Source organism: Capsicum annuum, chromosome 6 (assembly GCF_002878395.1).
Source record: "Capsicum annuum cultivar UCD-10X-F1 chromosome 6, UCD10Xv1.1, whole genome shotgun sequence".
In the NCBI taxonomy this organism is placed as follows: domain Eukaryota; kingdom Viridiplantae; phylum Streptophyta; class Magnoliopsida; order Solanales; family Solanaceae; genus Capsicum; species Capsicum annuum.
Genome location: NC_061116.1, coordinates 210,596,792 through 210,615,816, shown reverse-complemented (window position 1 = coordinate 210,615,816; position 19,025 = coordinate 210,596,792). Strand labels below are relative to the sequence as shown.

The following is a 19,025-nucleotide window of genomic DNA, read 5'->3' as shown; positions in this document are numbered from 1 at the left end:
CCCACAAAGTGAGGTCCGGAAGGTAGAATGTACGCAAAATCTACCTTACTGTTAATTCTTTACTTAAAGATAGAGAGGCTAATTCTGGTAGACCTTGGCTCAAGGAATACAAATCAAAGCAACCCATCGGAAAAGTTGATTAAACAATAAAGGGCAGACCTTAAATGACTTTACTGTGCTGCGTCGTCTAGGGGTAGGATCATTTGGAAACAGCCTCTTAACCTTCACCCGTGGAGGGATAAGTTGTGCATACACTCTATCCTCCACAGACTCTACTTGTGGGATTACACTATGTTTGTTGTTGTTGTTGCACCATATACAGTGGCGGTTCCACCTTGTAATCAGGGGGTTTATCCGAACCCCCTTCGACGGAAAATTATACTATTTTTACACGGTCAAAAATATTTTTATGTATATATAGTAGATGTTGACCCCCTTTGGCTAGTCCATATGTTTATTTCTGAACCTCCTCAATGAAAATCCTGGTTCCGCCACTGAGTCCATATAGAGGCACTTTTAAGGCACATTTTCAAGGGGTTTACTGTTAAAAATCTCAATATTCTTGATTCAATCTGCCTTTAATCAAGGGAAATAAATCTAATCAGAAAAAGATTAATGAATGTCATAGAGCAAAATAGATTATCTGAAAGAGAATGGCATGAGGGGAAATATTATTGAATTTGAGAACTCCAGAAGCAAACAAGCACACTGTAACATCACTCCTATTGTAAGTTTATAGCAGTGAGTATCAGAAAACAGCGAGATCATGAGCTAATGTCTTACAAGTTACAAGGCCATTACCTTTTTATTTTGTCTAACATCACTCCTCAGGGACTGCATAATGCGATATGGTAATCTCATCTTCAAGCCTGGTAACGTTCTTAGACTTGCTTTCTCTTCTTTTCTGCAGATACTCTTTATACAAGAATGGCCTGTATTTTGGTGGTTCCACAATCTCTTTCGTGAACTGGGGCAGTGGTTGAATCCACTTATCCCCTGACAAATTGTGGAAGAATGCAAATGAATTCCGCGACCTTCCATTTGGTCTCACCACCCTATGGCGTGGACTCTTGAATTTGTCATTCGTAAGGACCTGTACGAGTTGTAACAATCAGAATTCCATTAGAAAACAACACCTCAGCTAAAAGTTATGAGACTACATCCAGAATCTTGAAATGATGGATTTCAGGCAAGTTATGAACTTCGCTATTCTGTCTTGATAAAAAGCTCATCCGAGGCAGATTTTCAGGTCGCTATAGGAACACATAAACTTCAAATCCTGAATCCGCCTCTACAGGTAACTAAATTATTTACTATCCTGAAGAAAGGGATTTGACAAGAATTGAATTTTGTTTTTACCTGTAGGACGAGATAACTGCTCTACCAACGAGCTGCTACTAAATTATCTTTGAGAACTAGCTATAGTTAACCTTTTTCATTCACGAATATATTTACCTGAAGAGCATCGCCGATATTGACAACAAGGGCACCTGGTTGTGGGGCTATTAGGATCCATTCGCCGTCCTTTTCAACCTCCAAGCCTGCAACTTTATCTTGTAACACAATTGTGAAGCAACTGACATCTTTATGTGGATTTGCCCCTATCCTTTCTTTCTCTGTTGCCGGCAAGTAAAATATAGCAATGAGGAAATCCCAGCTTCTGTCATCGTTGAACTCTTTAAGAACACAGGGAGGAAGCCCCAAACACTCGCTTAGGATTCTCTCGACAACCATCCCTATCTTCAAGAATTGGGAGAATAACTCTTCCATCACCTGTCTGAAATGTGAAAGAAATTCGCCAGTTAGGGTCTGGGGAATACGTAGACCTTACCCCTAAGTTAGGTGAAATTGTATGACAAACCTATATCTGATTATCAGATATGTTTAAACGATATCTAAGAAGGATTCCAATTTGACAAAGCTCTTGATTCTCGAAGATGGAGCTAACATCACATTCACTACCATCCTAGTCTAGATGCCGCAAGGAGTAAGCCTAAAGCCATCATTGACTTAACATCAAGAAGAGAAGCCTGAACCAAGAGCGGATCCATTGGAGACATGGCATTGTCTCAAATTTCCCGAAAAGTTAGCCACATGCTCTTCTCTCCATTGAAACAATAAGGCAATATTATGATAATTACTAAACTTGCTGAAGAGAAGAAACATAACCAAGGTATAACTTTTTGATCAGAGATTGAATCGATCATCAGAAGACAAATTAGACCAAAAATTAGGATGTTGGGAACTCCCCTCTGTTGATTTTATGTTTCAATAAATTTTGAAACAAATACACCGGTTAAAGATTTTTTAAGAGTTATGTTTCAATTAGTTTTGAAACAAATGCATCACTTAAAGTTTTGAGTTACAAAGAAAATGAATTTGATAAATTCATTATTCATAAGTTTTGAGTTACAAAGAAAATGTATTTGACAAATTCATTATTCATTAAGTTTTACGTTATAGGTTCTTGAAAGAATGACATTTTTTGTTTTAAAACATACATGAACCTATTAACTATTACTTAATTAATATGTTTCTCATGCATGAAACTTTCATCCTATAAATAGTATTTTCTTTGGTTTGAAAAGACAAGCACTCAAAACTACTTTTCCCTTGAAAAACACTTGAGAGACATTGATCAAATGGTGAAATCATCAATTCAAGAATAGAAGAGCAACATTCTTGAATGCTACTTGTTTTGTGGCTTAGTTGAATCCCGAAGATAGAGTTGTCACTTGTTCTTCCGTTTGCTCGTGGGAGAGACTCCAACTATATTCAAGAAGCGTATTATCGTGCCTCTAAGCTAAACAAGTTTTATTTTAAATTTCTTGTACAATTATCATTATTGTTCTAACAATTTGAAGATACTTGTCTTTATGGCTTCTACATCAATATCAAATAGTATTCCATCTTTGCCTAGTCCTAATTTTGAAATATTTGATGGCAAAGACTTTCCTAGATGGCGTGGAAAGATGGAATTCTTTTTAAAACAATTAAAGTTGGCATATGTTCTTGAAGAACCTTGACCTAATGCTCCTGGTTCTGAGGTAGCACCTGACGAGGCTACTTTGATTAAAGAACAAATTTCCAAATGGCAATATGATGATTATTTGTGCAAGAATTATATTCTTGGAGGAATGTCTAACAAATATTACGATCAATATTATGTTAAATGCAAATACGCTAAAGAGATATGGAACACTCTTCAAGCTATTTATTTAGCCGAAGAGGCGTGTTCTAAGAAATTTCTCGTTTCAAATTATGTGGAGTTCAAAATGGTTGATGACAAGTCAATCACTGAACAAGTACAAGAATTCCAACTTATAGCTAATAAAATTGCTATATCTGGAATTGCTCTTGATAAAAACTTTCATGTTGGTGCTATTGTATCAAAACTTCCTCATCTTGGAAAGAGTACCGAAGCAAACTCTTACACAAAAAGGAAGATTTGACTCTTGAACAATTGTTGCAATACTTGCAAATTGAACAAGAGACACGATGGTGCGATAATAATAGTTTGAAGGAACCTGTCATGAAAGCTTATATGGTTAAAGAAAAATCAAACAAGAAGGAACCTGAAAATAAGAATTTTTCAAAGGCAAAGAAGACTACAAATTTCAAGCGTAATGGTGCCAATTTTAAATCTGATGAATGCTATCATTGTCACAAAGTTGGTCACTATGCGCGTGATTGTAGAATTCTCAAAACCGAAAAGAAGAAAGAAAAAGCAAATAAAAATATAAAAGATGATCTTGTGGCAATGGTCACAGAAGTATTTGTAGCGGAAGATCAAGTGGAATGGTGGATAGATACTGGCGCAACTCATCACATATCAGGTAACCGAAATTCTTTCAAAACTTATGAATTAGTGGGGGATGGTAAAACTGTATATATGGGAAACTCCTTCTCTACTAAAGTTGTGGGAAAAGGAACTGTTGAACTGAAGTAAACTTTCGGAAAGATAGTTACATTGATGGACGTATTGCATGTTCCTGATATTCGAAAGAACTTGGTGTCAGGTACACTTCTTTCGAAGCATGGTTTTAAAATGGTTTTTGAGGCAGATAAGTTTATTTTATCTAAAAATGGCATGTTTGTTGGAAAAGGTTATGTTGCAAATGGAATGTTTAAACTCAATATTGAAAATGAAAATATTTCTGCTTATCTTGTGGAGTCTCTGGACTTATGGCATGAACGTCTGGGACATGTGAATTTTAGATCCATTCAACCTATGGTGAATAATGGATTAATCAAAGATTGTGGAAAGAATCATACTACTAAGTGTTTTACTTGTAGTAAATGCAAGATTACTAAGAAGCCCTTTAAGACAGTTGAAAGGACTTCCATACTTTTGCAATTAATCCACACTGATATTTGTGAGATGGATTATTTATCACGTCATGGAAAGAGGTATTTTATCACTTTTATTGATGACTACTCAAGATATACTTATGTCTTTCCATTGAAAACAAAAGATGAAACATTTGATACTTTCAAAACATATAAAGCAGAAGTTGAAAATAAATTGAGTGTGAAAATTAAGTGAATTAGGTCTGATAGAGGTGGAGAGTACTTAAAGTCAGATTTTATTGATTTTTGTGAGAGAGAAGGCATTGAAAAACAATTGACCATGTCCTATACACCACAACAAAATGGTGTAGCAGAAAGAAAAAATAGGACTTTCATAGAAATGGTTAATTCTATGCTTTATGGATCTGGTATATCTGAAAATTTGTGGACTGAAGCTTTGCTTTCAGCATGTCATATTTTGAATAGAATTACTTTCAGGAATCATGATGCATCTCCATATGAACTTTGGAATAATCGAAAACCAAAAATAAATTATTTTAAAGTATGGGGTTGCTTGGCTCATGTTCGATTACCAAATCAACATTTAACCAAGATTGGCTATAGAGGAGTAGATTGTGTGTTTATTGGTTATTCACAACCAGTAAGGCTTATAAATTTTCAAATCTTAAGACCCCAAGTCCTCACACAATTATTGAATCTTTACATGCTAACTTTTTTGAGCATATATATCCCAAGAAAAAAGATTCTTTTGAACAAGATTCAAGTTCTTCTCTTTCTCCTCTTAAAAGGAAAATAGTTGAGCCATTGGAACAAAGTCAACCAAGACGTAGTTCAAGATCGGTCAGATCAAAAGACTTTGGACCTGATTTTCAAGCTTATTTGGTTGAAAAAGATCCTGAAAGTTATGCTGAAGCTATGTCTTCACATGATGCTCCATTTTGGCTTGAAGCCACTGATGATGAAATGCATTCTATATTATCTAATAATACATGGATATTGTCAGATTTTCCTCTTGGATGTAAATCAATTGGTTGCCGATGAATTTTTAGGAAGAAAATGAAATCCGATGGTACTTTAGATAAGTACAAAGCCCGTTTGGTAGTTAAAGGCTTTACTCAATTGATAGTTATTGATTATTTTGATACTTTTGCACCTGCAGCTCGGATGACCTCTATTCGTCTCTTGATTGCTCTAGTAGCAATTCATAGTCTTGTGATTTATCAGATGGATGTGAAAACTGCATTCCTGAATGGAGATCTAGACGAAGAAGTCTACATGAAACAACCAGAAGGATTTGTCAATCCTAGTCAAGAACGTAAAGTTTGTAAACTTCTTAAATCTCTTTATGGATTAAAACAAACTCCAAAGCAATGGTATGATAAATTTAGAAAAGTTATGATTTTTAATTTCTACTTAATCAATGGTGGAGATATCTGCATATTTAGTAAATTTCAAGAAAATTGTGGTGTTATAATATGTCTTTATGTAGATGACATGTTGATCTTTGGAACTGATATCGAAAGAGTCAAAGAAATAAAATATTTTCTTGCTTCTCAGTTTGAAATGAAAGATCTTGGAGAAGCTGATGTAATTTTAGGCATCAAAATTGTAAGATCGGCAAGTGATTTGACTCTTACTCAATCAAGTTATATTGAGAAGGTTCTAAAGAGGTTTGGTCATTTTGACGACAAGCCTGCTACTACACCATTTGATCCTAGCATCAAACTAGTACGAAAATCTGGTGATATTCTTGATCAATTGACATATTCTCAGATTGTTGGGAGTCTTATGTATGCCATGCATTGTACCAGGCCAGATATTGGTTATGCCGTAGGAACTTTGAGCAAGTTTACTGGTAGACCTGGAGTTGAGCATTGGAATGCCTTAATTCGTGTTTTAAGGTATCTGAAGGGTACAATTAATGTTGGCCGGCATTATTCTACCTTTCCAGCAGTTCTTGAAGGCTATAGTGATGCTACTTGAAATTTTGATCTGAATGACTCTAAATCTAGTACTGCTTGGATTTTCAATTTGGTTGGAGCTGCAATATCTTGGAGATTAAAGAAGTAGACATGTATTACTCACTCAACCATGGAGTCAAAATTTATCGCTATGTCTTCTGCTGGAGAAGAAGCTGATTGGCTGCGGAGTATGCTCATAGATATTCCATTATGGGGTAAGCCAATTCCACTTTTGACTATATATTGTGATAATAAAGCTGCTATATTTCGGGCTTCAAGTGATTGTTACAATGGCAAGTCAAGACAAGTTCGTCTCAAACACAATCATGTAAGAATATTATTGGAGGATGGCATGATATCGCTTCAATATGTGAAGTCCAAACTCAATTTAGCAGATCCTTTGTCTAAAGGGTTAGGCAAGAAATTGGGGGTACAATCTGTAATGGGATGGGAATGAAGCCTGTTGTTGATTGATTGTACTTTATGGTAACCCTACCTAATGATGTAATCTTAGGTTCAAAGGGAAAAACAAGTAAAGTTACAATTGTGAAGCACATCAATAAAATTTTCTTTTTCCCTAGAGAGTAAGTAGATGTGCATATGTTGAGATTTATTCTCTTGATAAATCTATAAAACCAATATCGGTTGGAGTAAATAATAACACTCTTGATAGATTTGACAGTATTCCTACAAAAGAAAAGAAAGAGATTATATTCTCTTATTAAGTCTATACACCGATTTCGATTGGAGTGTGTAGGAACACTCTTGATAGATTTACTGATACTTTGTTGTAAAGGAGGATGAGATTAATTTCTCTTAATGAAATTCATAGACTACTTAGTCGGAGTATGCAAAGTTACTCTTGATGAATTCACCGCACTAAGTGTGAAGTGGAGGCCGCTTCAATAAGATTTTTACAGGGAAATCTTAAAGCACTTAGCTAAAAGGATACGGGACACATGGCCGTAAGGTGTCAAGGGATTTTGATTTTTACCGGAACATAGCAATATGCGTGGAGTATTTTTCTACTTCATTCAATGAACCACTTAGTTCAAGATTTGTTCACTAAGTAGTCAATGATTTAGAAAGTCTTCACTAGCTAATGGTTCAAGTCCAAAAGACACCATTATTGATGCATGTTGCTAGATTGATGTTTCAAATGAATTTTGTTTTTTAAAGATAAAATTTCTTGAAACAAGTGGGGGATTGTTGATTTTATGTTTCAATAAATTTTGAAACAAATACATCGGTTAAAGATTTTTTAAGAGTTATGTTTCAATTAGTTTTGAAACAAATGCATCAATTAAAGTTTTGAGTTACAAGGGAAATGAATTTGATAAATTTATTATTCATAAGTTTTGAGTTACAAAGAAAATGGATTTGACAAATTCATTATTTATTAAGTTTTACGTTATAGGTTCTTGAAAGAATGACATTTTTTGTTTTAAAACATACATGAATGAGTATTCCCCGGGCCCTACTCTGGGGAATAATGGTTCATGCCTAATAGAATGGCTCATATATAATAAGGATATGGGAGCGTACATTTTCATCAATAAGATTTTGTAGTTAGAGCTAGTTCAGAATGAGTATGATCTTATTATATATACACATTTTAAACTTTTTTCTTTACATAAGTATACATTATTCGAGCTGGAAGAAATGGATTAATGAGTTCTAGATTCAGCTATGCTTAAACACAACTCTGATTGATTTATTGGATTATAACATAATGTTTGAGTGACGTTCTAAGCAAACTACCTGAGCTGAGTGACTTTTGGGTTATAAAATAAAGTTGAGTCTCCATCCGAGATATTACCTCTTTCAACTTATACAAGCAAACAATCCAGGAAAAGTTTCTTAACCAAAAGTAACAAAGGCGAAATACCGAAATTCAGGAGGATTTTCCGGGAAGATGTTAAAATCAGAGCCAGGTGGAAGCATGATGAGAAATTCATTGAACTCATAAGAAGGATTAGGCTTCTTGTTATAGCCTGCCGGAACAGGTGCATTAGGCAGTGGACTGCACTTGAGTTTGGCATCATTTGGAGATTCAAAAAATTTCTTGGAGACCTTCAGGGCTTGACTAGTGAGATCAAGGGGCACCCCATGATTAACAATTTGGAAAAAGCCATACTCACAACAGGCTTTAGTAATGGAATCTATGATTTTTCTCTTTTCGTCTTCATATCCTTCTTTGAAGAAAGGAGTCAAATCTACTGTAGGTATCTTTGGGGTAGCCATTTTTGCACTAGATTTGGAATCTTAATATATTATGTCATTTGGACAGACTTATAAACATTCACAGAAGAAAGAGTACAAAAGGCTAATATTATAAATCCACATAGGATCCTCTCCATTTTTCCCCGGCCCCATCCCGATTGATGACACATGGTCTAATTAAATTAAATGGTTAAGATTTAATCATGGCCTCTCTACTTACTTTTTTGGAGGTAGCGGTATGAACTGTGTACATTTTATCCTGCCCAGACCCTCACTTTATGGAAATACACTGGGTTTGTTGTTGTTGTTAAAGATTTAACCAAGTATAAAAAATAATTTTATAGACGTATAAAAGGTCTAATTGATAACACCTATTATAGATGCATAAAAAAATAATTTTAATTATATATAAATGATATATTATTTTATCGAAGGAAATTTTGATGAACCGGGATGACTCTGCCCCTCGGTACCAAAGGGTGTGAGAGAGATCGGATGGGATTTTGCAAGGCTGGACCTTGGTTATCTCTGTCACTGTGTGTTGCTTACCGCTGGCGCTGATTCCACTGGACACTGCATGAAAAAAAATTTATGCCTTCACTGAAGGTGTTATTTTACGATTACATTCATCTAGCTAGCTAGCTAGAATAATGTAGTTCAGAAGTATTGCAAGAAAATTTAGAAAAAAGTTAATTACATAGCTTCTAAAAATGAAAATCTGCTAAAGTGAAATTGGAAATTAGAATATCTATAATATACACCAAATAACTAATTTATCAAGATAAGTTAAAGGTGAAAATGTGTATTGATTAGTTATGGTGTTTGTAGGACTTGGGTTTAGAAGATTAGCAGCCAATTTGTCTTTATTTTTTAGTGATCATCTATCTAATTGGTCCTAAATTATACACACACCGGACATCCCGCGAGATTAGTGCTGATCTCATTTAGTACAAAAGGTAAGATAAAATAATCCCAAAATTAAGCTAATATGCTAAACCATGCATGCGGTAAAATCAATCCCAAATTATGCCAAAATATTAGTCAAGTTGACAGTGCCAGGCCAAATATGTTGGGTGACAGTCTTTCTTTTCACAAAATTAGACCTCTTCCTTTATTTTCATAAAAGTCATCAAAAAAGAAAAAGTATTCCTATACTTGAAGAGTAAAAGGCAGCTCGCTCTGCTTAAGAGTCTTTGGAAGAATCGAACCACAAGGGTATACTTGAAAAATAAAAAGATTTAAAGGTTAGAGAAGGAAGAAAAAGATGCAAGAACAAGCTCATTGTAGCCAAAAAGAAGTCATCACTCATCACCATTATATATAATTCGTTTTTTCTGCAATACTCAAGCCTCTTTACAGGCGCTGCGCTGAGTATGATAATTTAAACGCTGAAAAAGAGAACTCCAATCAAACACAAGGCCCGTTAACAGTTCATTTGTCGTCTTCATCTCCATCTTCCTCGTCTTCATCTTCCTCGTCCTCTCCTTCTTCACCTTCATCTTCAGAGTCTTCGCCCTGGCATAGAATTCAAATCAAATCAACCAAACCATACCAAAGCAGAAAAGAACATCCGTCATTAGCACCATATACACAATTTATTTTCGCATATTACAACGAAAAAAATCAGGAAGAACTTTATGACCGTTAATAAATATCCAAGACTAAACTAATCAATCAGTATCTTCCATAAAGAATGACGAGCATGCATAGACCCCATTAACAAACTTTCAACCATAAAATATCTCTGCTTTGTATCCAGAATATATGCCAAACGCTACATTCAGTCAAAGTACCCAATGTTGTTTCAGACCCTAGGCAAGCTTCAACCATGCAACACCATTTTTAGATAAAGGTGGGGTGGGGGGCACTAGCGCATAATTGCACATCTTCCCCCTCATGTTGTTCGGTAGAATTGAAAATCGAAGTAAAGACAAAAGAAGGTTTTCCTCTTTCCTGCAGTGAAAAAAAAGCCATTCTCGGTGACGACATTGTTATCGCCGACGAAAAGGTTGCAGGAGTCATATATGATGCTCCACTTTTACCTCATTTCGGCAAGGAAAGGGAAACAACATTAACAAACCAGCTCCTCCTCTTTTCCTAAACAACTCCCTTTTCTCCCTCACATGTCTTAAACTCTGCCTTCTATTACACCCGACTTAATACCCACCCAACTTCTTGTCAAAGTGCAAGGTAGACGAAATTCTGATCTAATCCACAATACAGCAGCACAAAGTTTCCATGAAAGCTAAGATGGAAATGTAGGATGAATAACTAAAAGACAGAGAGCATCACAAAAAACATATTTCTTGCAGAAATTACAATGGAGGTTCTATGTTTTGTAGACTTTCATACATAGTTGCAGCTCTTATGATTTTAGAAAAATCCTATCAGTCACTTAGGTCATTTCTAACTGTTAACCAATTATAGACATACATAACAGAAGGAAAGTTCTTGAAGAAAATATGGAAGCCTACAAACTTGAGTAGCGATGCTTTCTGCTAGACGTGACAGTGAAGGGGGAGGTAGGAAATACAATTATCCCTAGTTCTTACGAAAACCATTGAACTGCGTATTGGGAACCACTTTGTAAATTCTGAAGTCAACACAACCAACTCAACTCACAAGGACGTGGACTTATACAACAGCAAAATCACCCAAGGCAACAACCAAGCAGGGTCAAACACTTTGGACTTTTACTACTAAAGTTACTAAGGCCCCACTTAGAAACTTTTTCCCACAATCTTCTTTCACCCTCATACCATGTGGGCCAAGGAAAAAAATAAATGTAAGCCCAAAAGGACATATTACAGCCACAGATGACTAAGTATGACTTTATAAAGCAAATGATGTGCACAGGTTATGACAACTAGCAGCAAGAATGTTGTTTTACCTCATCACCACCTTCATCACCCTCAAACTCTTCTTCATCTGGCTCCTGTGGTAAAGTAAATCTCGGATAATGTTATCTAGTTAAAAATGCACGACTAAATCTTGATTAACAGAACAAGAAAACAAGAGACACTGAATGGAACTAACATTGCTAAAATAAGTCAAAGGGTTTGGCCACAAGTCATCCTTGATTATTTCAGCAACCTACAAACGAGAACTCAAAAGCATAAGTTTGAAATGAAAACTCTATGCACCAAACACCTAAATTATGCGCCCCCCCCAAAAGAAAAAAGAGAAAAAAGAGCAACGAAAATCCTAAGGATCTGACGAAGGTTTAGATTTTACCTCATCCTGAATCTCCAGAACCTCATTTTCGTCATCATCACTGCCATCTTTTTTATTGACTTCACTGAACCAGGTGAAGAAGCTGTACGGAAAAACAAGCAAAAAGCAGCTAAGCTAGGATGAACATGAATATGACATCTAGTTTTTATTTACAATACAGATAGAATTGAGGGTACAGAAGAGAAAGCAGCGAGCACATGTTCAGTCTTTGTACCAACTTAGTACAGAGTGATTGTGACTTTATGAGGATAGTCAGACTGTTGCAGACGAAAAACTCAGTGAGTGCAGAGTAGCTGCACTAACCGCCATATTTTTAACTATTACTATTTGGGAATTCAAATAGATTTTCTCGAGAAATTTTTCTTCCAAACATTTACTAATATTTTTAGTTATAATTTATAAATAGTTATTATTGTCATACTCTTATATAGTTCCTGAATATGTAACTTTTATTTCAAAAATTTCAACAACTGGATGTCAGAAATCAAAGCGAAATTAGTGATTGGACTCTTAATATTTGATCCTGCCATTCTTTTTGTGATGGATGGAGCAAGATATTTTGCGCTCGACTCCATGGTGAAGTGAACACATTGCAGCAGGCAATCTTGCCCACTGCTAAAACATAAGATTAGGTTGGTATATGTTATGTCAAAGATCAGACTAAAAATGAACCAGTTGTAGGTGAGCTTTAGTAAGGAAAAATGTGTTATACGAGAAATGAATTCATAAGGTCAAGATCATAACCTGGTTAAATCATGAGCAAACCTATTTCTCTTGTAAGATGAACCAAGGTTCCCAACAATATATCAGTTGCAATTTGACAGACTAGTTACAAACAATTAATAGCCTTCAAAAAAAATAGAAAGTCCTAAGAAATGCTAGATAAAGGTAAGCTAACCTTTCTTCAGCGTGGGCTCGCTTGTTTCCTTCCTTCTCGTGAACAACTCCATTGGGAAGGCCCTTCACAAGTCAAACAACACATATAGTGTGAGAGGAAACGGATAAGATAAAGATGTGTAACATTTGTCAAGTAGCAAAGTGACAACTCACCTTGCCTTCTTTCCATTTTATTGTTGTAGCTGAAATTTTTGTAGGCCCATCTTCAAGGAAAGTATAGGTCTTTGAGAGCTTTGAATTTTCAAAATAAGGATTGGGCTTAAAGTTCTGTGAGAAAGACGAGGAGTCATTAGCATTGTACATCCCAGAAAACGCAAGAGTCTAAAGTACTACTTAATTTCATTGTCAAGAATGTAGTGAACTCACAAACGTGATTGAATAACCCGATTTCACATCTTTCGAGTCTTCCACTTCAATAGAACTTAAGAATTTGAAAATCTAGCAAGCAAGAAGGCAGTAACATTATGAGATTTAAATCAGAATGTAAGCAGCCATTCAAACTGTACTTTGACAGTCTATCAGATGACAGACTCTTTGCTAACCAACCGGATGTTAATATTGAAGAAACAGTAATGGCTTGTTTCAGAAGTTTATATGCGGCAAAGTAGAATCAAACCTTTTGGTCCTCTTCAGTTAGGAGCTCGCCAAGAACAGGATGACTCAAAAACTGCAAGCAAATGAGATAAGTTATTGGGTAAAAAAATACTTCAGCAGTCCACAAATATAGAGGAAAAAAAGGATCAGGATGGGAACACTAACAGCAGTCAACCAGAAGTCAGAAATAGAGTTAATGATATCATTTCGCTTATCATAAACTGGCTTGCGGATCACGTTGTACTTCTGTTCTACTTCCAGCACTTCATCACTTGCTTTCTCATTGATCTGCCAGCAAAATTGATAAAGTGATTTAACATATAAAACCAAGGAATCCCATCTTATCATACAGTTAACCAGCAAAACAAAACTTCTAGCAAATTGATCCAAGTTATCTATTGAGAACCAGTAAAAGTTGATAGTTTGCTGAATGAATAATTATCTATTGTGATGAGTAAAAGTTGATAGTTTGCTGAATGAATAAACTTTTAGTGTGCAGCTGCAAAAAGCTAGACCACAGCGACACTGCCAGTGATATCATGTATGCATAATTGCATAAGACATACAAATACAGGAACCCCATAAATGCATAGATTTGCAGCTTGTACTCTTCATATACCCTTCAATCTTCAGATATGTGAACATGAATTTCAATTTATTGCAGAGGAAGCAGAGAAGGACATGTATAGAGAATGAGGGGGAAGGGACAGATTTGGGGGTGGGGGTGGGGGTGGGGGTGAGGGGGTAGAATCTAGCCTGCTGAATCCTATGAGAATATCTCCATCTATTGATCTTCTTGGATTCCATGTATTTGTATTGTGATCATTACGGTAACAAAGGAACCTAGCAGGATAACAATATTGGATATAACACCTCAGTTCAATGGTCACGTATCTCTTTCTTTATCAGCAACTAATGGTCACCTATCTTGTTAGAATAAGTTGCATAAGCAGCTGAAAAAGCAACATGCCTATGTAATAAAACCAAAAAATGAATATCTTTTGTGAAGACCAACAGCTATTGACTATTATCTAGTCTCTTGAATTCAACCAATCCACTAAGTCCATTCAACGATATGCTCTATGTGGCCATGCCAGCCTAAAGCACAATAATTTCCCTAACAAGCTCACCTACTGGTGGAGGGAGGTTTGGAGGTACGCTGAAATAAAAGCATATAAATATGATTGCTCTCGTTGTTAATTTAGCCGTTAAGTTTCACCATATAGTTTAATAAAAGCACCAGTATATGCCCACACTAAAAACAAGTCACCCTATCATGGTCTTCCAAAATTTTCATGCCAGAGTCATGGACAAACCAGACAACTTTTGGAGCAATGTTAGAATAAATAAAAGAATGTCCGATGCATTAAAAGCTTACTCTGTCTTATCAATTCAAAAGGGGAAATTAAGGAGTGACAGGATGTAACAAATTAAATAGACAGCCTATCATCCGACCAACTACGTCCCCAAAAAATATGGGTCAGCTACATGGACCTTCTTATATAGAACATTTTATTAACAACATAAATTCAAGACTCACACAACCCCAGCCACCCTAAGAAGAATAAAAAGGAAAGAGACTTTCCACTCGGACAACCTGCTCTGCATTGAGACTAACAACTCAACGCACTACATAGCAAGAAATAACTAAACTTAGCTACTACCTACTCCCTCCGTTTCATTTTACTTGCCCCCTACCAAAAATAGATGTTTCTTTTTTACGTGTCCATTTTAGCAGATCAAGAGAATTTTACGAACTTTTTCCCATAATACAGATTAGTATTCCTTCCATTCCTAAATACTTGTCACATTTTTGGTTTGCACGTCCCTTAAAAAACTACGTATTTCTACCATAATCTTATCAAAAAACAATTTATGTATTTTCCCGTAGTACTCCCTCCATTTCATTTTACTTGGCCCCGGCCCCTTTTGTCTTGGCACGCCCCCTTAAGATAGGTATTTCACTAAATTAACCTTATTAATGATAGCTTTAGAACTCAAAATTTGACTACCGCTCCTTTATGTAGATACCAAGTAATTGAAACAACTATTTTTAGTGTAAGGGGCAAGTAAAACAAAACGGAGGAAGCAGTTAAATTTAGAGTTCCAAAGCATCAATAATAATTTAACAAAATACACCTCCGATTAAAGCTTTCTTAAGCAATGTATCAGGTCAACAGGGGTCCAAGTAATATGAAAACAAAGAGAGTAATTCTCTACAATGAAAATTGAATCTTTTCTTTGAAGAATTTTCTAGTTTTATTAGACAAATTACCAAGTAATTCCAAGATTTATTGTTTGACATTAAGAAAAGAAGATAAAAATTTATACCTTCTCAAGCTCATCTTGTATTTCTTGCAACTTTTCAATGGAAAAAATGAGCTTTTCATCAATGTTTTTTTCCTCTTCTACTTTCTGCTTCTTCCCTTTGTCAGCCCCCATTCTTTATTACCACACTGCAAGCTGCTGCTCCAGAGCCTCTGTAACTGCCTTTTTCTTGATTCTTCCTTAAACCCTAAACGGCAATAACTTGCCTCTTTGACACAGACATATATTTAAGGGTTTTAGGGTTTCACAAACCCAATAACTATATGACACATTGGCATTTGGGCTTTTCTACATAGCCTGTGATTTTGACACGTGTGATTGTTACAATATATATAGGTGGGATCAGTGGCGGATGCACAACTTTTCGTGCGGGTTGATTCGTTTGAGAAAACTAATAAATATATAAGAATTATAAGTTGGTAACCCATAAATAAAGTGTGTTATTGGTTAGTGATAAAAATTATAACTTAGGAACCCACAACTTTCAAATTCTAGATTTGCCTCTGGGTGGAATTATATGTTAAAATTTATACGCACTCAGTGGATATACCAAGCTATGGGTAAAAACTTACACGCATTCGGTGTATACACCAAATTAATATTTTTTACCATAATTATATAATTAAATTAAATAAAATACATGTTGACTAATCATGGTTAAATAACATAAATTTTAAATTCAAACACATGATATTCATGTATTGGCTTGGTGTATACACCGAGTGCGTGTAAGTTTTTTCCCCAAGTCAATACATCCATGTCATGTATTTGAATTTAGAGTTCATCTTACATGAGCATGGTTAGTTATCATATATTTTACTTAATTGAATGGGATAATACCCATGAAAATATCTGAAGTTTGATCGGATTATCAGTTGAGCATACTGAACTTTGCGGGAGTTCTATTACCATCAGATTTTTTTTTTTCGTATTTTAATGGTATATATCTGTCACTTGGCACACTGCGTGTGATTCATGCACACCGAGCGCGTGAACAATATTAAAAACATTTTAAACACTTTTTTTACCAAACAGTCCCTTAATTTTATAATTATTTAAAGTTTTATATTTTTATTTATTTTTCATTCTTCTTTCCTCTTTCTTCTTTCTTTCTTTCTTTTCTTCAATAATGGTTGTTCCATTGTTGAATTGAAATTTAATGAAACTCAATGGTTATAATTTAATGGAACTCGCTAATTGAAACTCAATGAATGATTCAAACTCAAAAACTCGCTAATTTAATTTCGAGTTCCATTAATAGAAATTGAATCTTCCGAGTTCCATTAATGGAAGATTGAATAGTTTCATACATGAAATTAAATTTTTCGAATCTTTCGAGTTCCATTAATGAAAATTGAATCATGAAATTAATTTTTTCGAATATTTTGAGTTTCATTAATTAGCGAGTTCCATTCAATTAGCGAGTTTCATTGAATCGTCCATTATGAAACTCGCTAATTGAATCTTCCGAGTTTCAATGGAAAATTAATGGAAGATTCCATTCAATTATTTGAAAAAACTTTATTCACAAATTCAATGGAATCATTTGGAATATTTAATATGGTCGTAATTATGAAAAGATGTTGAAAAGTGATAAAATGAAGAAGAAACGGCGCGTGCATCGTACTTCCCACCGAAAAAACTGGGTATACGTTTTGAGGGGGGATTAATTTCACTTTAAAAAAGTTTGGGGAGAATTAATTCCAATTTAAAAAGTATATGGGTAATAGGACCCCCGCAAAGTTCAATATGCTCCACTAAAAATTTGATTAAACTTTGGATATTTTCGTGGGTATTATCCCTAATTTAATTACTTAACAGTGATAAACAATATTAATTTGATGTATACACTGAATGTATGTAAGTTTTTACTGAATTATTGTTATAGTTAAAAAAGAATAATCATTACTCCATTTCATTTTATTTTTACTTGACGCAAAACAAATTTAATATTACCCGAATAATCAAATGCAGATTAATAGAATTAATTTAGTAAAATAAACCTCAAATTCAAATTCAATGGGAGACCAAGCTGAAAACTTTTTTTACTTTCACCCCCCAAACTTGGAGGATAAACGTAACAACAATCTTGCTTCTTTGTATGGTTCTTTTTCTTTTTTTTTACGAAAGTTTCGACTTCATATACTAATTTCTAAAGCAAATTTTTTTAATTTGTATTTCTTTTCCATATATTAAAAATGATGATTTTGACATGTTAGTTTATGGGTATTAAAATAAAGTTTTAGGATACTAAGGTCTAAAAAATATTTTACAAGATTAGTTTGCTTGGGAAAATTGTATTTTGAGTTTTAATGTTTGGACCTTATCAATATCTATAAGAAAAGTCCATCCGTTTCGAATTAATTACAACTCATGCCATTCCAATAAATTACCATTTTGCCATTGATACTACTCCTATTGAATATGAATATGATGGGCCCATAGATGATTATTTATTCTCATATCTTTCATATGGGCCCACATTCTCATTTCTTCCATATAAAACGTGAACGGTAAGTGGTTTTGACATGTGTGCTTATGCATGCTCCGTAATTTTACTATATTATTCTTAATTAATTATTATAAATTATTTATATATTAAAAAATTAAAAATATTTAATTAAAGTAAAATAAATATTTATGACATATCCGTTTCAATCATAACTATACTATATCATCTCTAATTAATGATTATCATCCCTAATTAATTATTATATCAAATATAATTAATTATTATAAAATATATATATTATTTTATTTATTTATTATTATTATTATTATTTTCTATATAATAGAAGCGTTGGTTTCGACTAGTTGCTTCATTATTTACTTTATTACCCCTAATTGCTCTATGATTATCATTTTACTCCTAATTAATTATTATAAGTCATTTCTATATTAGAATTAATAATATTTTTTACTATATTACCCCTAATTAATTATTATTAGTTATTTATATATTAGAGCACTGGTTGCGACCAACTGCTTCATTATTTACTATATTACCCCTAATTGCTTCATGATTTACCATATTACCCCTAATTAATTATTATAATTTACTTATATATTAGAATTAATAATATTTTTTACTATATAACTCCTAATTAATTATTATAAGTCATTTATGTATTAAAATTAATAATATTTAGTTAAAAAAATAGATATTTATGATGTTTGTTTCACTGCTTTAATCGTGATTTTACTATATCATTCATAATTAATTATTATAAGTTATTTATGTATTAAAAATTAATAATATTTAATTAAAAAAATAGATGACATATCTGCTTCAACCATAATTTTTCTAAATATCACTAATAATTAATTATTATGAGTCATCTAACTGTTAAAGATTTAATTATATTTAAAAAAAAAATAAAATAAACATAAAATGATAAATTAACTTTTGATGTATTAAATTAAGTTGACCTCCTTCAACCGTGATTTTACCGTATCACCCCTAATTAATTATTATAA

The 19,025-nt window shown here is 33.9% G+C and overlaps 2 protein-coding genes across 2 annotated transcripts; both read right to left on the bottom strand.

Moving 5' to 3' along the window:
• Positions 1 to 659: 659 nt before the first annotated feature.
• On the bottom strand, positions 660 to 8,587 carry LOC107875955 (flavonol synthase/flavanone 3-hydroxylase). Its single transcript, XM_016722868.2, has 3 exons — positions 8,161 to 8,587; positions 1,456 to 1,777; positions 660 to 1,093 (listed from the first exon to the last, which is right to left on the bottom strand). Exons 1-3 carry the CDS (start codon positions 8,514 to 8,516, stop codon positions 821 to 823), a joined length of 951 nt encoding a protein of 316 aa, XP_016578354.1. The 5' UTR covers positions 8,517 to 8,587; the 3' UTR covers positions 660 to 820.
• Positions 8,588 to 9,779: 1,192 nt separating this feature from the next.
• Positions 9,780 to 15,844, bottom strand: LOC107875956 (NAP1-related protein 2). Its single transcript, XM_016722869.2, has 10 exons — positions 15,552 to 15,844; positions 13,386 to 13,508; positions 13,243 to 13,293; positions 12,993 to 13,064; positions 12,780 to 12,893; positions 12,628 to 12,689; positions 11,730 to 11,811; positions 11,532 to 11,588; positions 11,386 to 11,430; positions 9,780 to 10,010 (listed from the first exon to the last, which is right to left on the bottom strand). Exons 1-10 carry the CDS (start codon positions 15,660 to 15,662, stop codon positions 9,927 to 9,929), a joined length of 801 nt encoding a protein of 266 aa, XP_016578355.1. The 5' UTR covers positions 15,663 to 15,844; the 3' UTR covers positions 9,780 to 9,926.
• Positions 15,845 to 19,025: the final 3,181 nt, after the last annotated feature.